The 24,083-nt window shown below is 35.1% G+C and overlaps 1 protein-coding gene across 5 annotated transcripts in view; it reads right to left on the reverse strand.

Moving 5' to 3' along the window:
* LOC120541666 (adenosine kinase-like) overlaps nt 1-24,083 on the reverse strand; it is a 562,677-nt gene that overhangs the window by 509,925 nt on the left and 28,669 nt on the right. For 3 of the 5 annotated variants that reach the window (XM_039773555.1, XM_039773528.1, XM_039773547.1), the window contains exon 2: nt 4,690-4,764. In XM_039773555.1, the coding sequence (XP_039629489.1) occupies nt 4,690-4,757 (68 nt within the window). In that variant the 5' untranslated portion in view covers nt 4,758-4,764. Of the gene's footprint in view, nt 1-4,689; nt 4,765-17,427; nt 17,505-24,083 lie in introns of those variants that run through there. The other 2 variants (XM_039773521.1, XM_039773538.1) reach the window with 1 other exon arrangement.

Here is a 24,083-nt window from a genome sequence, read left to right on the forward strand (position 1 = left end):
AAGTTGGAGCACATATATTTTTCATTGAGTTCTTCAAAGCATCAGTCATCCTATTTTCTTTATTAAATACTAGCAGAATACCCGCACTTCGCAGCGGAGAAGTAGTGTGTTAAAGAAGGTATGAAAAAGGAAACATTTTAAAAATAACGTAACATGATTGTTAATGTAATTGTTTTGTCATTGATAGGAGTGTTGTTCTTATATCTATATCTATATATATATCTATATCTATATATCTATATATATATCTATATATCTATATATCTATATATATATATATATATATATATATATATATATATATATATATATATATATATATATTATATAACGTAACCATACTTCTTCTCAAACCAAGGGGGTGTGAGGGTAAAATGAATCGGGGTGCGCTGATCAAAGTAATCGGTGTACCAGGAAATCATGCATTGACAAAAGCTCCCCTTTGGTTGTAATGCAAAGTGTGATTAAATGCATTATTTTTTAACGCGTTATGGAGCACATGCATCGAAGCTTCTCAGCTGTGCTTTTAAGAAAAGGAAAGATTTTAAAAATAACGTAACACGATTGTCAATGTAACCTTTTGTAAGTAGTGCCTGGAGGATTCAGTGTGGAGAAACTCTAGAGACAGCGTGTGTATTAACTTGTGGATTTTTCTGTGAGTATTTGGTGGCAGCATGACAAAGTTGGTTCCACAAGACCGCGTTAGCTGCGAAGCTCAGCTCAGAGCGAAATTAGGTAAATGGGAGGGGAGATGATGACGTGACTCCCCCACCCGCCTTAACTATCAATCCCCCACAAACACAGTCTCGGAATTTGCATAAGCACACCCCTTCACCTACAATTTTAACTTAGTTACAAAGTGATCAAAACTCTCGTTTATATCCTGCGTCCTCTCATTAAACTTGTATCCCGCATTACCCGTGGGCATGAGAAACGCCAGCGGCAGCCTGTCTATGAACTTAATTTAAAGTTTAGGTTTACACCTTGCTTTCTTTCCGAAGTAGCAGCACTCATGAATATGGTAGTATATGTCACTCGCTCGCTTCTTATTGTTTCGCTGCCTTCTCAATTATATAATGCATGTTTTCTTCAGCGCTTTTTGGAGGTCTTCCTGGTTTTCTACGCACTGCGTTGACAGTCAGTTCACGGGATTACGTGGGAGGCGTGATGATGTCACATGAATCTCCGCCCCCCACGGCTTTCGAGCTCAACTCCATTACAGTAAATGGAGAAAAATACCTTCCAGTTATGACCATTACACGTAGAATTTCGAAATGAAACCTGCCCAACTTTTGTAAGTAAGCTGTAAGGAATGAGCCTGCCAAATTTCAGCCTTCTACCTACACGGGAACCTGGAGAATTAGTGATGAGTCAGTGAGTGAGTGAGTGAGTCAGTCAGTCAGTGAGGGCTTTGCTTTTTATTAGTATAGATTCTGTAACAGTAAGTCATATTCAAATATAACAGCAATACTAGAATGTTATTACATTTATTAGTAGAGTACACAAAATACATGCTTTTTAAGAGTAATGTACAATATTAGGTAGTTGAAAATGGAACCCAAATAGGCTTGAGGCCAAACTGTCAACTACAGTACAGACTAGCCTCCACTGTACCCAAGCAGCCCAACTAGACAGAAGTCTGCATACATGCTAACACATTCAGATGTAACTTTAATTCATAATGATTTACAACACTTAACATTTCCTGGATAAACTACGTTACTACAGGTGCAAACATGGACCAAGGTGGCAGAGTGGATAGATTCTTCATATATTTCCGCATCATGGGTTTGAAACTTGTAGCACATTTCTATTCAAGTAGCTTGAACATTTTCTCTCTCTGAATGTGCAAGCTTTTCTCCCATATCACAAATAAGTGGTCATTACATTATTTGACAAGTGCAAACTGGCTTAATGTGAGTGTAAGAATGGAGAAAGCAGTGGACTGTCATTCTGAGTTGGTTCCTGCTTTCTGCCCGGTGCTACTTGGGATAGGCTTCAGAATCCAGAGACTCAGAATTAGATAATATGAAATTGCTTAGTTTGATTCAAACAAAATTTTTGCTGCGGATTAAAGCATAACACAGAAAAAAAACAAAACTCTACATCTGTTCCATAGACCTTTTCACTTGTTAAGTAGTATCCCTGGTGAAATAAGGAATGCAAGTCTAGTTTTCCTAATTTTCAAAGAATATAGTTTTATCCTACCAATCACCCCCAAACTTTATGCACATTCAATTACTGACCTAGGTGTCACCCTGAAAAATGTCAGCTAACAAATATTTAAATGTAGAGAGAGTGTGAATTAGTTAGCTAAAAAGCTATGACGTTAATGAATGCCAGAAGTGATAAAATCTAACCAACTTGATAATGCAGAAGTTCATTTGCTTGTTTGAATTGAGATTTATTATTAAAATAATATTTGGAAACAACAATCCAGCAAGGAGCATGGTTTGTAATGGTACTGTTGTGCACAAAATACACACTGAACATTTGTCGCTCAATTGTGTATCGGTGTTTGCAACACCCTGAAGTTACAACAACATGGGTCATTAATAAACAATCCCCAATGTGCCCCAGGCTACTGGATTTCAAATTATGTAATGGGTTTTCTTTTTTTAGAGGCCATCGTGGTTTCGGAGTGTTTAGGGGTACTGCCTCAAGGAACACAGCTTTTTACCCAATCTAAAAAAAGGTTATTTTAGGTTACCTAAATTCTAAACTTACCCCCTATGAGTAAATGTGGCTATCAGCATGAGTGTACTGTGTGAGAACTGGTACTTCATGCAGGGCTGCTTCATTACTTATACCAAAAGTACAGGTACAGTCTGGAAATGCACAACCATACAATGTCAACATATAAAGCAGAGTGTTACTATGGCTTCTGAATGATTTTTATGCTAAAGCTAGCCATGCTGAACTTGGCACAAGAATGTATTCAAGGAAAGGTCACATGAAAGATATTTTCTTCTCAGATGGATACTTTTGGAATACTGCATGGGTAAAACAGAATTAGCACCACACTAGAGAGTGAAGTGGGTATTGGGAATATGAGGAATGTGCAATTACTAGTGGAGGAGGTGGTTAAGAGAACACACTGATACAGTGCATTGCCGCACCCACCACATGACACACCAACTCAGGATCCAGATTAGGACCCGAGTGCAACCATGCAACGGGTGATACCTCAGCACCACACTAGTTCAGATGGAGTGGAACAGTATGAGGAATGGATTGAATTGAATTTAATAAATATGCACCAAGTAAAAGAAAGCCAGCAGTTGAATGCAGTCTTATCTAATATGAAAACTGCTCAGGGTCTTATATAATGGAATTTGGCCAAAATATATATAAGGAAAGAAATGTCACCAACCATACTCAGACCATAAACCAAAACAAACAGACCATAGTGCCATGTGCTGGATCTGTTCTGTTATAGCAATTCAGAAGCACAACGGGTAAGAAGAAAGCAGAAAGTGAATGCTACTTGCATTTCATTTAAAACTAAAACAAAGAAGGCACCAGGCTGCTTAGCAATTCATGGGTACTTTTCTGGTTGTTGCTTCTAAAATGCTTATAAAAATACATGACTCTGTTTAAGGCAAACAAAGCCGTCTAAGCCAGAAACTAGCAGCAGCTGGTATGTATTCGAGTCCACAAAATCACTGACAGACAACTACTCGTTTTTTCCCCCAGAACAAATATTTAGCAATCTATTTGCAGAATGGTGCCCTATCTCAACCTGCTTTGGGAGATAAAGTACAGCACCTGTTATTTCTTCTGAGGACATGTTGCAGGCCATCACTGCTACAAAAGAATACTCTCCAATCTATGTAGACATTTGCACAAGTGGCCAGGACAAATACAGTAAGAAGCTGATTTTTCATGCATGGTACAAGTTGCTTTTTAAATACACTTAAAACAAACACACCTTCAAAATAGAAAAGTAAAATTCAAACTCTTTTTACAAATAAAAATAAACAGAATAAATGAAATAATAAATACACTGACTTTCCAATTCAAAAGCCTTGAAAACATTTGTGAACATCTGCTAGTAAAAGTATTTTGAAATTTGCACACGAAAAGACATACGCTTATCAGAAAATTACACACCATTCAGTGAGGTATGGACTGCCTATAGTGAAGGCAACTTTTATTCCTTAATTTTTTTATCCACCAAATCCTAAACAAGTTTTGAAACATTTATATTGATAGAATTCAATTAAACATTCTTCTATATGTACAACACCACAATGACAAAAGAGACTCAACCCAGGAGACAATTTATGACACCCCTCAATTAGCATTACATATCCATCCCAATGACCTGCAAGTCCACAGGAAATTCTCTTGACAACTGAAGATATTGTCAAGGTGACAGTAAAATTCCATGAAAGTGGTGATGCTATAACTCATGCATTCATAAAAATGTCCATTCCACAAGACCTCCACCCCATTTTAAAAAACATTTAACTTTACTCAATGCCTGACACTTTCATTATTCTTGAACCTCACATCACAGGGTACTTTTCTTTCCAATTAGCTTAACTGTCTTAACAGTACCTTTTAAAAGAATTTCAAGAAGGAAAGTTTAGTTTCCTCAATATCAAATCTCTTAAAACATTAAAAAAAAACAGGAATCACAGTTTAGCTGTGAGAGCAGTAGAGATATAAGTCATTTCAACTTACTTGTCAAGGAAATCTTTATTAACCACAGCACAAATGTCCAGTAGTGGGTTGCCCATTCCAAAGAGCATATTCTGGCTAGGAAAGAAAAAAGAGAAATAAAGATTAATAAATAAATAGGACAGCCTTAAACAATACACTGTGCAAATCACAGATATAAGTGAATGCGTACCCATGAACTAAACAGATAAAGACGCATAAAAAAAGGGAGTGATAGGGACAGAGAGACAGACATAACTTTATTTGCCCCAACAGGGAAATTAGCTTTTTACAGAAGCTAAAGAAATATTATAACACACAATATCAGCAACCCCTGTCAAATACACACAAAAAAATGACAAAAAGGAAAAAAATAATTCTGATTTCACAAAAATATAAGATCAATCACAGTAAGCCAATATAAAGTAGTATTTGCCATAGGTCTGAAGGAGCCACAGTAGTGTTTCTTTACACTAATTCTGTTAAATAATTTATTGGCTAAAAGTACTCAAAGATACCGAGTTAGGAAGAGGATCACATATAAGGGGCTGATACATTTGTCTACAAAGTGGGACAAAATGAGCCGCTCCATATACTCATTAACAATTAATTTTGGAATTTTTCAAAATTCAGCATTGGCAAAACATTCATGTGGCACGGTGTATAGTGCTTTGACAACCAAGGCAAAATTCTCCAAGTAACAGAAGTGCATAATTGAAGAAAGGTGTGGTTAGTGCTCTCAAAATAGTACATTGCTAAAAACAAATCATCATACACTAAAGTTGTGTCTTTGATGGGATTTTTGAAGCCAGAGTAATGTTTATTAACAACTAAAATGTGACTTGCAAAGTGAAAGCACATACTACACTGTAGTAGAATGGTGCAGGAGCATATGAATAATTAATACACCTTTAGTCCATCCAATTCAGTGACTAATTCTGCACTAATATACAGGCATAAGCAATATCAACACCTGATCATTTATGTGAGGTAACTTGACAACAACAGAACAAAAATGGTTCTATAGGAATTCCAAAATAAAATGTTACTGTAAATTAATAACACAGTACATAGAGTTTCAAGAGGTAGTTGTTATATTTTTAATTAAGGAAATATATGTATGTGTTCCTGTCGCATTTGAAGTAAAGATGCGACGTGTGTTTTTTACATGTAGTTTATTAAGCGTTTCCCTATTTAAAACAACAACCTGCAGTTATTTTTACCTGATAGTTATGTTTAGCTTCATAATCTTTTGAGATTGTGTAGAATTGGCAGTGTAAGTCGTGCATTTGTTAGAAATTTTTCAGTTTTAACACAGTATATATAAGGCATGTAAAAGTGATGAATATGTGCTCTGTTCCTATGTACTTTATATGAAGATGATTAAAAAAAAAATAATAATTGAGCTGCACTGTGATCGCCCACCCACTGCACAAAGATGGCCCGGTCACCGGAGCGTCACTCCCACAGCCAGAGACAGTGAACAGGCGGCAACAGCCACAGTATGCAGCAACAAGCATTTTATGTTGATTTATGTGTGTAACCATTGTTCTGTGCACTTTTCAGAAAACTGAGTTTTTTTGGAAAAAATATTCAGCCTTGATCCAAAACTGAAAAAAAAAAAAAAATTGCCCTCAAAGAGTTAAAATTCAACGCTATGTAATAATTTATAATGTCTAATATTTTAAGAGTTTTAACTATTTAATTGCTTTGCATGTAATTACAATGGCTATATGTTATTTAATATTATTTATGTTTTGACAGACATAATACTTTTTTTTTTTAAGATATAGGTAACATTAATTTTCCTAAAATAAACATGTTGTCAATATAAAGCAACCAAATGGTTTGTCCTATTATCAGAGGAGAAAAGATCTTCATAATCACAGCCTACCCTATAAGCTGTATTTGCACAACAGAAAAGTATGACAAAAAAAAACCAGAGGGCAAAAGATTAAACGGGGCAGTTGCAGAATACATATGCAATGATCAAGTACCTGTATATACTTTTGAAAAACCTGGATTTCAGCTGCCTCTGCACAGAAGCCTTACTTTCATCATTTACTGATCTGTGGACCAGCAGGTCTGTCTCAAAATGCATGGCAGTAACTCTCAAGTTTATTACACAACCCTAGGACATGCAAAGCTGGTGTTTGGGCTGTGTCAGGTTTAACTCTGAGCACACAGAAGAAAGCTTAAGGGAAGACTTAGAGGAGGATATTCAGGATGAATGGAAGCTCAGTATGACATAAAAGGCAGGGATCACAACTGATAATGCCCCATCAAACAAAAAAGCATTTAAAGAAGATCTTACATGGATCCCCTGCTTTGGATACAATTTGCACCTTGCAATTCATAAGGACTTAGACATAATCTACTATGTATGCGGGCCAATCAAGACTAAGAAAAACTGTGTCTGTTTTCAGCAGGTCTCCAAAAATGTGCTGTAGCTGAAAATGAAAGAAAAGAACTTCCAGATTCCACTTTTACACAAACTAATTCACGATGACCTGATACACTGGGATACCGCATATGAAAAGGTGGAGAGATTTTTTAGAGCCGCAGCAAGCTGTCTGCCCACCTCCAATAGACGACAAGAAAAAATGGCACCTCATGCCAAAAGACTCTATCATTACAGCTCTTTAAGCTGTAAGACAGTGGTCTCCAACCTTTATTCACCCGAGAGCTACTTTTACAAAATTAAAATGGCCAAGAGCTACTCATGTTTTCTAACATTTATTCTCATAGCTTCTTTCAACCCAAACAAACTAAATACGCTTGTTTTGCCTGAACATTTACAAAATGTTGGTGTCCACAACTCACATTTTGCATTAAAACATCATAAAAAATATTTAGTTCACCTGCAAGGGCATTTTGTATGTCTGTATGCATTTTCTAGTGCACCTCACACTACTGAATTAAAACATGAATGCTGTCAAAACCGAAAACAATGAAATTTACACAGATGTTACTTATTCATTTTGCTACATGTCACTGTTTCACTTCACAAGAGTATTCACATGCCCACTTGCATGTGTGATGTGTGTTTTAGTTAGTCAGATGACTGGCACTCATGGAGTCAAAAGAAGTGTATGGTGGAGTGTAGCCACTTGGGTTCACTCTTAAGGAGTCATTTAAATGTTCATCTGTCAGTCTTGTTCTGAACTTTGATTTCATGACATTCATGTCAGAAAAGGCAGACTACTCACAGAGGTTTGTAGACCCAAACAAAGCAGACATTTTCAGAGCTGCTTGGTGAAGATTCTTATAGTTATCTGGCTCTACTAAGCTCCAGAAATGCTGATAACGCTGTTGAGACTTTAACTGCACATTATTTTGAAGGTTTACTAATATATAATATATAAAATCCAATGTCAGTCTGTCTGTATGTCTGTCCGCTTTTCATGAGAGAACAACTTAGCGGATTTATATTGGGATTTTTTCTATTCCAGTTGATTTTGCGATTTCTCTCATCGCAGAGTTCACATGCGGTACTGATTCATTTGCGCGAATCCAAGAGACATGCACCAGGCCGAGATCAGGGGCCTTCCTCACGCAGTCGGCAGCTTCTGGGCGTGTTCCTTAACTCCGCTTCGCTAGCGAACAGGAGAACAATTGAATTCAACTTTGTTAGATATTCAAAATAAAGTGCTTAAGTCTTGATGAGTTGGAGTCTGGATAGTCTCTTCAGTGTATGCTACATTGAAAAGATAGATTGCAATTCAGATTGTGGATCATTTTGTGTTAAAAGGATCGTGATATGATTTTTTGGAAAGATCGCCCACCCCTAATTTGACTAATCAAGTTTTCAAATTTATGTAGGATTCATTAACCCTTTGGCAAGCTACTTGGAAAGGGGTTGTGAGCCACCGGTAGCTCGTGAGCAATGTGTTGGAGACCCCTGCTGTAACAGATGTTATAAGTTCATTAAGATATTTCACTGATGCCCTCAATTGTGGAAAACATACCACCCTCTCCTCTGTTCTACTGTTAACATGGAAGATGTTTTCTGATTTGAAAGGTGATCAGGGTGATAGCATCTTGAGACAGCAAAAAAATATTAATAATTATATAAGACAGAGTTATGAGGACCATCCTCTGCAGCTGGTTCTCAAAACGTCAACATTTCTTGACCCAAGGTTTAAAGACAGTTTTCTTGTCTTAAAAGAGGAAGTCAAACAAATCTAAAAAACAGTTCATTTGCTTGAAGCAGAAACCCAAAATCAGCAAACAAACAGCCATCAAAGAAAAGCCAAACTGATCTGAAAGGACTATTAACAAACATACATACATACATATCCAATATGGTGTTCCACAAGGCTCTATCCTAGGTCCGCTGTTATTCTCAATCTACATGCTCCCGTTAGGTCAGATTATCTCAGGGCACAACGTGAGCTACCACAGCTATGCTGATGACACACAGCTGTACTTATCAATAGCTCCTGATGACCCCGATTCTCTTGATTCACTAACAGAATGTCTGACTTGTATCTCAGAATGGATGAATAGTAACTTTCTCAAGTTAAATAAAGAGAAAACTGAAATCTTAGTAATTGGCAATAATGGATACAATGAGGCTATTAGAAATAAACTGGATACATTAGGATTAAAAGTCAAGACGGAGGTAAAAAGCTTAGGGGTAACTGTTGACTGTAATCTGAATTTTAAATCGCATAATAATCATAACTCTAGGACAGCATTTTTTCACTTAAGAAACATAGCTAAAGTTAGACCTCTTATATCACTGAAAGATGCTGAGAAATTAGTTCACGCGTTTGTTTTCAGTCAACTAGATTACTGTAATGCACTCCTCTCAGGACTACCCAAAAAAGACATAAATCGTTTGCAACGAGTGCAGAATGCAGCTGCTAGAATCCTAACTAGGAAAAGAAAATCCGAACACATTTCTCCAGTTTTAATGTCACTACACTGGTTACCTGTGTCATTCAGGATTGACTTTAAAATACTGCTTATGGTTTATAAAGCCTTAAATAATCTCGCCCCATCTTATATATCGGAATGTCTGACACCTTATATTCCAAATCGTAACCTTAGATCCTCAAATGAGTGTCTCCTTAGAATTCCAAGAACAAAACTTAAAAGAAGTGGTGAGGCGGCCTTCTGCTGCTATGCACCTGAAATCTGGAATAGCCTGCCAATAGGAATTCGCCAGGCTGATACAGTAGAGCACTTTAAAACACTGCTGAATACATATTACTTTAACATGGCCTTTTTATAACTTCAATTTAACTTAATCCTGATACTCTGTATGTTCAATTCATCATAATAACTATTCATGGTGGCTCTAAAATCCGTACTGACCCCAACTCTCTTTTCTGTTTCTTTTTCCATTTTTTTTGTGGTGGCGGCCTGTGCCACCACCACCTACTCAAAGCATCATGATACTCCAACAATGATGGATGGATTAAAAGGCAGAAGTCTACGTGACCATCATCATCAAGTTTCTTCCGTGAGAATCCTAAATCCAAAGAGGAATATTTAATTTATGTTAGGTAGAATGTCCAGAGGGGACTAGGCAGTCTAATGGTCTGGAATCCCTATAGATTTTATTTTTTTCTCCAGCCGTCTGGAGTTTTTTTTTTTGTTTCTTCTGTCCACCCTGGCCATTGGACCTTAATCTTATTCTATGTTAATTAATGTTGACTTATTTTATTTTCTTATTGTGTCTTTTATTTTTCTATTCCTTATTATGTAAAGCACTTTAAGCTACTGTTTGTATGAAAATGTGCTATATAAATAAATGTTGTTGTTGTTGTTGATACAGGGTGGAAGAAAAGCCAAAGTCAGCAGTTCTAGCGTAATGCACCATCTGAAATTGTACATCTCACAAATGAGTTCACAGTTTATGAGAAGATGCTTGAACTTAGTACAGCAGAACTGCCACTGGCATGGTGGAAAGCAAACAAGAAAAACTTACCTTATCTTGCTCAATTTGTGAGATCTTATTAGTGCATTGCTGCTTCTAGCTTTCTAGCTCATCTTCAGCCCATAAAGGGTACGCCACATAGATTGAGCATGCTGACATGCTACCCTTACTTGCAAAAAAATTTGAAAGCATCAAAGAGATTGTAATTTGCACTGTTTGCATTTGTAATGCAAAGCATTAAAGTGTGCTATTGGTTTGTTGTTTGTTTAGTTGTTGTATTTTATAAAAATTGCACTTAAGTTGTTAAGTTATTTACTGTCCAACAGACTGTTGTACATTATTGTTTATTTTTTTAGTGTGGGCTTGTGCGTTTATTGTGTATATTTTCTAGCTCAGAAAGAGTTACAAAAGGATGTAAAGGTTTTATTTTGCAATAAAAATATTTTTGAGTTACATTATAATGTATTATGTGTTAAGTATCGAAAATTGTACTGAATTTCAGTACTTGGTATTGTATAAAAGTTTGAAATTTTGCCATTCTGACAACACTACCAGCAATATAACACAAACCTCCAAAAGGTGATTTTCCAATAGTCCAAAGACTCACATTAATATCGAAAAAATATTCCAAAATCAACACTACTAATAAGTCACATTTTGTATTATCTTTTTTGCCTGAATCAGTATACTAACTTGTCAATTTTGCTTTCTTTAACAAGTAAATAAACTCATACACAAATAAAAGTAACGCATTCTCTCTTTTTTCAAGGAAGATAATGATCAATGAAGGTGAATAATTTCCTTGATAAACAAAACAGAATTTGAAATAGCCTACATACCACTCCTTGTCATCTTAAAGTTTTTTTATCTTCCTAAAGTGATTAACCTTCCTATACTTTTTGCTTCCCACTTAAAACTATTCTAGTGTATTTAAGTACAAAGTGAAGCCTAAAGGAAAGTAGAAGAGTTTCTCACACCTTTTAACCCCACTCACAACAAGAGGCCTATGGAAATTCTCACAGGAGGCAATGCCCTTTCTCTGACTCTCTTGGTGTACACAGATGTCAGCTTACACATCTGGCAAAACTAATCACAATTTATTTTTTCTGTGTCAGCCATGTACATAAACTGTAACTTTCTCAGTAGTGCTTCAGCCACAAACATACACAGAATTCAATGGAAATAAAAAAAATTACTTAAAACTACCAACATGAGTGAAGAGCACCATGAAAAGAATAGTTGGCTGAATGCCTCACATTTTACGATGTGTACATGTGTATCTTAGAATATTCTGTAACATAATTGTTAGCAAGGCTTGTTTTTGACAAATGTTTTTTTTTTTTGCTTTGGGCATAATTTTATAGTTTACTCTGTTATCAGATGCCAATTGAGCCACCCACTTTTAGACGTCAACTTTGTCATCCTGGACAGAACAACGACCCTTAAGAATCTGTCCAATGTAGTTGGTTTTGTTAGACTGCAAGCTTGCTGCTTTATGTGCATTTGGAATAGCCTTGTCCTGAATTTGAGGATAGGTTATCTGTTTCCTTTTACTGGATCCAGTTAATGCAACTTTAAGAAGCTATGCTGGCAGTACTATGCGCAAGGCAGAAACAAACACTGCTCAAGGCACACTAACTCACACAAGTCCAAAACATATTTTCTAATTATTCTAACTTGATCATTTTTGGGAATAAGAAGAAAATCTTTAGGTCACAAAAAAAAAAAAATAACAAATAAATTTTTTCCTGTCGACACCCGAACTCCAATTGGGGAATGGTAAAACGTATTTAACGGGGATCAACACAGCAATTCAACAAAGTATCTGTCACTCTGTCTAATCATTTTGGACTGTTTTAAAACATATATATTAAATTTTTACTTGCCTCTCTGCTCTTATTGGTATATATTTTTATATATTGCTTAATTTTTTTTCTTGTCATGAGAATGACACCATTCTGCTAGCCTGAAGCTTTTTATATGTACATTTTCCTATAGCTTGATACTTTTTTGAATGCGTCAATCGTCAACATATCAGTCTGTCATCTGTCCATACTAAAGAAACAAATTGAACTTTTGACACATATAAAAACACACCTTTTACATAAGGAGATACTCATTTGACGCAAGATGTTCTTGTAGATCACAATTAGACAGCAATTCTATTTTAAATCTCAATCTTAATGATCACAGACTGCTGACCAAAATAACAGACAGTAAGAAGGCAAAAATACTCTCATTTACAGACAATAAAAAAGATAATGACTAATGACTAATAAAGACTAATGTTATTCTATTTTCGCATTGCACTGCTTTTCCATTGTGTGCTACTGCATACTTTTAAGCATGAATTATCAGTTTTCATTTTTAAAAAACTGATTATTTTAATTTTCAGTATTAAAGTTTTAGTAGTAAAGAGTTGAGACCGATATTTGTTGGTCTCTTAATTATTTTCTGTTATAAATTAAAAGCAATTTAGATCCATGTATCTGTTTATGGTTATATAAAATACCTAATTCTGTCCACGACTAGAACATCTTTTGAAATGAAGATCTTCCTGTTTTACGCATAAAAACCTTCTGACATGTTTATTTTGGTTCTCTTCCCTCTCCTCCCTTGAAAAAAATAAATCTCTGCTTTGAGAGGCATTGCATTTCAGAGCAGCTAGCTTTATTCATCATTCAAAGGCAGCATTAGAGATTCCTTGAATTTATTACAGAACTAAGTCCATCTGGTTTACTGTATTATCACCCATATTACTCTCCAGTTAGGGCAAAACTTAAGTCAGCATTCACTTTAAAATCTAACACACCAGATGTCTTATTTTCTTTGGACACAGAAAAAGCATTTGATGATTGAATGGGACTACCTATTTACCACATTGCATAAATCTGGGTTTGGCCCAAATAAATGTGCATGAATCAAACTAGTTCAGAAGCCTCTGTTTGTATTAACGTCATTTCAAACTATTTTAAATTAGAATGTGGTACTCGACAAGGATGCCCCCATCACCATTGCTCTTAGCAGTCGCCATTGAGCCATTGGCAATTCACTTTCGATATGTACCAGGGATAAAAGGGATTACCAGAGAAGGACTTGAGCAGAAAATATCACTATATGCAGATGATATGGTACTGTATATATCAGACCCATAAACTTCTATACCAGCAGTCCTCAATGCACTTGCAGAATTTCAAACGATTTCTGGACTCAAAATTAATTTGAAAAAAAAAAAATGCTTTTTCCAGTGAACTTTCTAGCACACAATATTAGACTGGACACTTTCCCATTTATTTTAACAAAACACTCTAAATACCTAGGAGTAAACATTACACGTGAATATAAAGATTTTTCAACAACATTTTGCTGTCTGCATGGAAAAAAATAAACAAGAGGTGAACAGATGGTCCACCCTCCATCTCACATTAGAATGGAGAACTGAACATACTTCTCAGGCCTCTTTATTTCAGAGCATCTCTATATACATCATCAAATCATTCTTTAAGAAATGAGACTTAATTATAACCCTGTTTATTTAGAATTCGAAACATCCACACATCCATAGGGTGACTCTAAAATGACCTAGAGCAGAAGGGGGGTATGACTTTCATTTTTATTACTGGGCAGCTAATGTGCAACCTACCTATAAGGACCTGCGTATCAACACTAACTGATGAACATACACAAGCCTGGTCTGCAACAGAAGTAAAATCTTGCTGAACTTCTTTATACACCTTTGTTCCCTAGTAAATACAAATTATCATTAATATACTAATAATCAAATATCAATCACTCACTTGGAATATGAAACCAATTTAGGAAGCACTTTCAGACAGAGAAGCTCTTCTCCATTGCATGTTAATCACCTTTATCTACCTCTCTAACTTACACAGTATTTAACGTTTGGAAAACATCCAGGATTAAAACATTTAAGAGATTTGTATACAGGTAACGTCTTTGCATCTTATGAACAACTAGCTGTGTAAGCCATGCTGTAAAAAGCCCAGGAATCTAGAAACTATTGAAATCATCAGGGAAAAAAAAACTGAAATGCAGAGTTGGCAGCTTCGTTTTGCAGACATGCTCGCCCCCCTTTGTCTATCAGCAGCTAAGTGAATTTCTCTCTCCTCAGAGGTTTCGTTTTGACAATGTGCTCGCTTCGCTTGTGTATTAGCAACTAAGCAAGTTGGTCTTTTGTCGGCGGTTTCACTTTGGCGATGGAGTCATTTTCTTTCAGATTCATGCTATAGCCTCTAACTTCATCTTCTTCCGGCTCATTAACTTGGGGCCGCCATGCCAGCTCTTTGAGCTTCATGCTGTAGCCTGACATGAAGCCATTAACAGCCATATTTGGTGTACTCCCAAATGGCCTTAAAGTGAAGAAAGACAAACTGATTGTAATTGCCCATACCACACTACTAACACGTAGACTTTTCTTGATCAACTGGAAGAATCCCAACATAGTTGTTATCAGTCAGAGGGTAAATGATGTTCTATTCTATTTGAAATTAGAAAAACTTAAATTCTCACTTACAGGATCTGTTCAAAACTTTTTAAAATATGACAAAATCTAATTTTAATCTTACATTGGGGAAAAAAACAAACATTCTTCTCTCCGTTTTTTCCTTATGTATTATTTTTATAGATTTGCTCTTGTTGGCTCTCCTCTCTTGCTCTTGGGTGGGAGTTGAATTATGGTTTGTTTTCTTCAAATAACACCAATAAAATAAAATAAAAACAAAAAATAAACAAACAAACACATTTACTTTTCAACTCACCCAATCGCCAAAAATTAACACTAGTGGTGTGTGGTGTTTAAGCCATGTACTTTTACATTACATTGCTGGGTTATTAAAAAAATGAATTTGCCAATATAATTTCCTTTAAAAACAGTTTATTTGAAAGTGAAAATATTTAGAGAGCGATATTTTTACCATCACATGTAAAACATTGATGCATAGCTCAAACTTAAGTAAGTAAATTTCCTTTCAAGGATCAATTAAGTGATATCTACAGTACCTGCTGAGTAGCTCCTTGAAAATTGTGAAGTACAATAATATGGTGTAACATTAATAATAATAATACATTTTATTAATATAGCACCTTTCCCATGCAACATTCATGGATCATTCCTATTTTGTACATCCTGTGCAGGATCTATTCCCCTATGCAATTTTAGTAGAAAACGTGGGCCTGGGAAATGGACAGATGGATAGAAAATACTATACTGTCTTAATACTCACATGTACTATACATTATTGTTTGGCCACAACACACCTCGGCAAAATGTGGTGAATGCAATGACCGTTTAATTTCAGAGTCAACTAAACAGTTGTGTTAAAACTAGTTTTTGTTATATTTGAATTTAAAGTTGTATTAAAGCTGATTTACACTTTAAGTTAAAAAAAAGAAAAAACTGCATTGAAAATCTTTTACTGTAATTATAATCCATCCTTTTTATAAACTACTCAAATCAACTCAGGGTCATGAAGGGCCACAGCTAATCCCGACAGCAATGTGAAAGATACCACTCCACGCCAGGAAACATTAAAATGCAGTTACATACACAGAGCTAAATCAGATTTGCTGATTAATCTAATACACGTCTTTGGGGTAAGTAAGGGAAACTATTCTCTGGACATCTGTGCAGGCAGAGCTACGGAGATATGAAAACTCTATGTAGTCAGTAACAAATTAGGATTTAAACCCATTTTCCTGAATTTATGAGGCAGCAGAACAAACTGCTGCATCATACCATCCATTCTGTTAAAATTCATTGCTCTTCTTAAGTACTATTATAAGGATACTTCTAGAAAAGAGAAAATAAATGAAGCAAAGAAATTCAATTGGCTAAAAAGTATTCTGTTTTTTAATACAAGAAGAATGATAAATTGAGATATCTCAGGAAACCAAACAATGCAATTAATGTTTGTTTTTCCTCAAAGCTAAAATAGGATATTAAGATTGCAAACATCCACTACATTCTCAAAGATTATGGAGAAAAGAAGAATAAAAATGATTAGCACTGAAAAAAATAAAAAACTCATATAAAGAATGTTAGTTATAACCGTTAGTTTTGTGTTGCATTTCTCAAGCCATACATGTCTTTGATGAACAGGCAAAGCAAAGCATATGAGAAAAATTCCAGGAAAACAAAAGCAATAAAAATAGTTCTTGATCCTGCCAGAGGAATGAAGCAACTGCTCAGTCAGCAAACAGTAAAGGGCGTAAGGGTTAATGTAAAAATTTACAACAGATCCAAAAGCACAGATGCTTAAACTCCTGATAACTAATTTACATTAAAGGATTTTAAGAATCTTTTTTTTTTGGCAAGCAAAAAAAAAAGACACCAAAACTGTAATGCAGTAAAGGCAATTACAACTGGAAAAAAAAACAATAATACGTGTTGTCTTCTGCTATTTCCATTAATTTGTCAACTTTTTGAACTTGTTTTTTTTCCAATACAGCATCTCAAGTAACTTAGCAGATAAAACAGGAATTACCCCTGGACAGCAAACCTGTCTCATTGCAGGCCACCCTCATGTACCTGACAATCCAACTTAGGAGTTGCCAATAAAAGAAATGTGAATATGTGGAAAAAAACATATTCAGCAAGATCTCACATACTGTATACAAAGGTAGCCCCTATGAAAACATGTAAACTCTACAAAGACTTGGACTGGAACAAAGTCAGCCCCGGCTCTCTGGAATTATGAGGTAGTGCGCAAATGTGTTTCCCTAGTATTATTTCCTAAAAGGATATGTGATACTGTTTAAAAAAATCAACTAATAAAGCATAGCTCCCAACCTTGTCCACAGACAATACAAAAAAAAATCAAACATTTAATAGATATATTTAATAAAGCATATCCTACCTCTTATGACGGAGGGATGTCTTATTTAAAGCCTTAAAATGTTTAGAAACTAACAAGACCATCCAAAAGTGAGGTAGCATATTAAAAACAAGGAGTAGGACTACAAGTTAGCAAAAGGAGAAACTCCAGGTTTAACATTCTCTTATCTTCATTGCAAAACAGATCACGTAACATGCCCCCTTGTCCCTTTAAAAGACTAACATGAAAGCTGCTTTTTCCCCAAATTGCCCTTCACTAATCAACACACAATCTGGGGATAAACTGTGCTATTCCATATATGAAAGCCAAGCAAATATGTTGTAAAAATAATGTGTTAACGCAACTGCATTCCAATAAAAATGTAACTGACACAGTAGAAACACAAACAAAACAATCTCTATGAGAATCCTAAACCACAAAGGGACTTACATTTCATGTCTGACGAGAACAGACTCAGCTCAACAATGCTATAACAGATCAATCTATTAAAACTTTCTTTATACAGGTTACAAAGGTCCAAGTGCAAAACAAATATAGCACTAACTGTGTATAACTCTATTTTTATAATTGTTTATTTTATTTTTCTCTATATACTATAGCCATTCAAATGAGAGGCGGTAACTATTATTACGAAAAAGTAAAGTTGTGCCAGTCACAGTAAGTTTAGAATGATCTCAATCTGGTGAATAAATCTCTGTTACAATCACTCATGACTGTCCATCCGGCCATCCATCCATTCACATAATGAACCAAATTAGTATAATCTTATCACTCTGGGTCTCTATAACTTGGATATATTCCATTTATTCCATTTCATGTCAATGAAACAGAGAGTGAAAAAAATAAAGATCACAGGAGGAAAACGTCATCCATGTACATCAGCGTTTCTCAACCTTTAAGTATTTGCGACCCGAGTTTTCAAAACAGTTTTAATCGCGCCCCCTAACGTTTTTTTTTAAAGGAGCCCACTAATACCAATTTGTTCTTTAATAATTAATGATATATCATAGATGCATATTTTATTATACCTACTTAACTTTTATCGACATTGATCTCTCTATATTTATGTTTCTAGTATGAGAATGTAGTTTAAGTTAATTTATTTTGGTTTCAATAGATGTATTTTTCATATTTTTGATTCTTGTTTTCTTTTTTCACATCTTCGCGCCCCCCCTTTTTGTTACTTTGCACCCCCCTTGGGGCGCCCACCCCACAGTTTGAGAACCACTGATGAACATGGTGCTTCTACAGTGAACAGACATGTTCAATATGAGAGGCTAAAAGTGGAAAATTCCATTACAAATAACACAGTGTGTAGGCAGTGTATGATCAGACTGACATTATTTCAAGAAGGCAATGACTGCATTTCCAGTGCCATTCAAGACACGAACTGTGTAGCCACAGAAATTAACAGTGGATACCTATGCATTTCTCAATAATCTAAACCCATTCCTACAATAATGGATGCAATTTTAAGGAGCTTTACAAGTACAGAGCTAAATTACTACTTTTTTTTTTAACATTTGTAATACATATAGCTCAAGTTACATATTCAAAGACTGAACACACAATCCTGGTTTGGAACCCATCATTACTGTACATACTGTACCGAACCATAATTCTTGTGTTGCAGTCTGGTAGTAATGACAATATGTACTTACATATAAAATAACCACAAACTAAGTAAGTTCTACACTGAAATTGTTTAGTCAGTTTTGATTATTTTACTCATATTTTTATGTTAATGTATTTGTTCAATAAGCCGTGTAGCACAAAGATTACTGCTACATCCTCATAGTTCCAAAAGACTAAGTTTTAATCAATGTGGTGCTTACATGACTGTGTAGTTCTTCTTCAGGATATCCTCATAATACCCCAAAGGTGTCAATGTGTGCATATTACATTACTGATGACTGGTTTCTGCTTTTGAATTTGTTCTGCTTAGATAGGATGTCCCCTCATTGTGTCCCCTAAACTGAATTAAGCAGTACTGAAAAAAATAGAAGGTCTAGAAATTTAAATTAATTGAAGTTACTTAAGCTTTAACTGTACTCAATTTGTGATACATGGCTTTATTTTTCTTCACCCTGTTTTTCTGTTTTTTTAAGACAATGCATGACAGTACAGCTAAAACCCTTAACACTGCTGAGTGGTACATACTACAATGCATTGCTATTCACAGTAGCACAAGTAATGTAAGAAGACTTTTAGTGGTCTGCCACTAAGATTGCAGATAATCAGATGACTGAAAAGGAACAAAAAAAAATCCATAGCAGCTCCACCTTTTCCTAAATGCACAGTATTGAGCGGATTTTACTTAAATTTCCCTTACTATTCATATCAGAAAATTTTGAGAAGAGAGATAATCATAAAAACAATTATAGAGTGATAAAGAGGATAAACAAAATTTTCTTAGTGCCCTTAAAATACATTTAAAAGAGATTAAAATATATAAACTGCATTTGAAATGCTAGCAAATATGGACTATATTGCAAAAAAAACTAGCAAGACATCACATCAAACGTGCAAGAATAAAAGGTTACTGGGTGCCACTGATTAAAAGATACTACACAATAGAAAGGCACAGAGAAGCTGATTAAATCCTGGGACTGAAGAAGCTTCACAGACACAGTTTGAGGGGGACAGGCCATTAAGTGCTCAGCAGAAGTTATCTTGGGCTGAATGATGTAGACAAAGCTTCTGTGTAGGAAGTTGTCCAGGACCACCTGAGGCTATTTAGTGGAGTAGCAGAGGGTTGGATTCAAAGCTAAAAAACAGTATCAGGGAAGATAACAGAGGCTCCATCAGCTTAGGTGCTTCACAGTCCAAAGCTAGCAATCCAAGAAGGGACTGCAACGACACCACTATAAGCAGGAATAGCATTCAAGAAAACATTGGTACTTTAAAAAAAATTTAATGGAGGAAGGACAAAACACAATGTAAAAAAGTTATGATTTCAATAACAGCTTATTCAGGCTCACTATCTTCTCCCACACAATTAGAGCTGGATGGCTAAAAAGAAACTGGAAATTTACTTCTGTAACAATGTTTGTAATACTAAACAGAGCTGGTTAATAAAAAAGATTTAGCAATGTATTGTAATGTATGTTTTTACTGAATTAATAATTTTGCAACAGTAAATAACTGTTATGGCAACACCAGTTTTATCTTTCATAACAAAAGAAACAATCAAATGAGAATTTTTGTTTGTTGTTACTGAGAATCTTTCAAGCAATAACAAACAATGCTGATCAAACACAACTACAGTAGGTTCAAAACAATGAACTGTCAAATGATATGAAAACAAAGCAAAAAAAAAAGGCAAAAAGAAAATAGTAGTTCTTTCTCTTAGATAATGTCCCTTTTCTTTTTAAAAACAATGTGAAAAATGTTTTCTGAACATACAGTATGTCTCTCATTTTACCAAGCATAACATGACATAATAGCAAGAACATCTAAAATACAAATTGACGACACAAACACACACAAAACTAAGGAACAATAAAATGAATAATAAAAAACATGACGGGCATTCAAGTCCTAAAAATAATGAATACAGAAATAAAGCTGCCATCAGTCAATTTGTAACACTAGTATACAAAACAAAAACATATCTTTTGACTTGAGAGGCCACGACCCTAACCTAAATTCACTAACATATTCACATTACTTGTAAAAAGGCTGAACAATGCATTCTAGCATAGTGCTGAAATTAAACATGATTTAATACAGGCAAGGCACTTATAAATATTGAAAAACTGTGAGCTGATCTCCAAAGGTGCAACATACTGATTAGATTTACAGTTCCAAGAAGTACTGAAAAAATAAACTAAAGAACTCATAAAAACTGAAAGATTGCCCTTGTAATGCAAAACACTGGTAGACATGTAGGGAACTGCTTAACATAAGAGCAAAATATCATATGCAAGCCAGATCCCTGCATGAGTGGGACAAATTATGAGTTTTTTTATCCACACAATAACATATTTAGCCATTAGAGATAAATGTATTGTGGAAACTTTCACCAATACAATACGTTTTCCATATTTTGGGGAAATATAGTGCAAAAAACAAGGTAGCAAGCAGTGTAAAACCTAGATTGATACCACTTCTGCAGTCTCATATTTGGGTCACATTTGCAATCAGGTCAAATCCTGCATTGGTCTTTCTACATGGAATTGATCCAGAATTGAGGAAATTTTACTTTTCTTCAATTAAATTTACATATTCTCTCAGTTTATGTATGTAGTTTCTTCCCACGTTCTATAGACATGCAGGATAAGTTAAATGGCCCTCTATGAGGAAATGCGAGTATGAATGACAGCATTCCATGACCCTAACTCAGGACACAAAGACATCTTATCCAGAGTTCATTCTTCCATTGTGCTAAATGCTGTATCAGTCCCTCGAGGCCTTAAGTTGATTAAGGTGATATATGCAGTGATCTATATTTCGAAATGTGAATTGTGTTCATGAAAAACTGCAGAGCTACTTGAAAGGTCCAACTTCTCCACAAACTTCCATGTTCCCAATTTTAACTGAAACAAAAATAATCAAAACGTCAGTTTAATTTGCACAGATGTTGCTTATACTGTAACGACATCAGCTATATAATGCAACTTCCACGAACTCTCTTCCACTACAGAGAACCAACTTGATCTTAGGTAGGAGTTTCACATAAAATGTCCATATGAAGTACACAAATTTGCTGTTAGTTCTAGGTTACTGCAGAGTTACAGGTTAAAATACCTTTCTCAAGTATAAATCTGCAATGTAAATGTATTATTTTAGGCAAATGTGCTCCCTTGAACATGTGTAAAGGTTGTAATCTCATGAAAGCCCACAACAATTGTCTGATTTTAGGTAGATCAAATAAGAGCCACATGGGAAGTCATCTAAAAAGACCAGCTGGATTTTCTGTAATACCAGTTCAAAAATTACATAAACATACTGAAGGTTTGAAGAGAAAATTCAATCCACACAGTTTGTACAATAAAATGGGCTTAATGTCCACCAGATGCATAGCCAGTAGCTTTGAGAAGTCCCTGGCATACTGCCATTTATTCAACAAGTATTCAGAATTTTTCAATAACAGCATTTCTAATTTCTCTCAGTACATTTCACTTTTATATTTTTTTTTTTATTTCACAACACTAATCTATATACTTTGACTTCTGCCTTATTTAATTCTAAATATTTTAAGTAGCTATTTTATGAGGTGACGTAGTGGTTACCACTACTTGTCATAAAATTGGAAGTCCTGGGATTGTGTCTCAGCGTGGTAACTGCCAGTGTATCGTTCAGACAATAACCCTTTTTCATCCCCAGGACCTGCTGCTTAGGTTGATTAGTGACTATAGTTATGAATGACATTGTGTGCAATAGTGTAGCATATGATGGATCCAGGGTTGGTTACTATCTCATGCGCCTACACTTCCCACTACTCTGAATTGGATGAGCCTATAAAAAATAGATAGATGGATGACTATGTAAATATGAGCACAACCAAATACAAGTTTCTATTTCAGGTGAACCACTACGTAGCAACAAATTATCTCTCATTGTCTTAATCAAGGAAGATGAATGGCTACATAAATATAAATAAATGCAAATACAAGTTACTACTTAAAGTATACCATTGAGTGATTAATGACAGCTCATCAAGAAACTTAGAAAATAAGGTTTCCAATTTTAACAAGTAAAAAAATTTAAATAACGCAACAAAAAAATGCAGGACAAACTTGTGTGCAAAAAAAGAAAACAATGAAGAAGGTTTACACACTCATGCTACTGGTTGATTATAAACTGAATATATAGCTACAAAAAAAGCTATTTACTTTAAAGGAGTGTCAAAAAAATTCAAAAAATGGCAATTAAGATTATGGTTATCGTTACTTATTATTTGGCTGGTGCCTTTATACAAGGCAATTTACAACTTTTGACAGATTCAATTGACTACATTTACTTTGTTTTCCAGTGGGAGCAAAGATATGTGAAGTGACTTGTTCATGGTCACACAGTATCAACAGTGTGATTTTTAACCCACAACCTCTGGGTTTTAAGTTAAAATATTAACAACTACACCATACTGACACAAGCCAAGCTATTAAATTAAAATATTCTCTGCACAGATTAGAGAAGTAAGAACAAAGGAGGAAAGCATACAGTAAAGGTGGTACGGTGGCTAGGGCTGCTGCCTACGGCTCCATCAACTCGAGTAAAAATCCCAAACCAGTCACTGCCTCAGTGGAGTTTATACACATTGTTTCAATGTCTCAAACATCCCCAAAAAAATGCACATTAGGCTAACTAAGCTTGCAGTTCCATCCAGGATGACTTGTTCTGGTTCACGGTGTCCCTGAATTAAATATGCAGATTGGAAACCCTCAAGTGATACACAGTAAATATTTTTTGACAAGAAAAATGTGTCCCTATGTTTAAGAAATGTGGATTAAACTAGACAGCCTTTAGCCTTAATAATGTTCTGGACCTGGATGACTAACTGATATTTCCGTTTTGTGAGTCCGGGACACCCATACATTTTTCCAATTGCTTTTGTCATCAGTAGATCCAGCTGATCATTTTTTTTAATAAAAGGATCAATTCACAGAAACTTCTACAAATACAGAAACCACATCTTAAATACAAAAGCATCTAAGCACACATAATCTGCTAAT

Source organism: Polypterus senegalus, chromosome 1, assembly GCF_016835505.1.
Source record: "Polypterus senegalus isolate Bchr_013 chromosome 1, ASM1683550v1, whole genome shotgun sequence".
NCBI lineage: Eukaryota > Metazoa > Chordata > Cladistia > Polypteriformes > Polypteridae > Polypterus > Polypterus senegalus.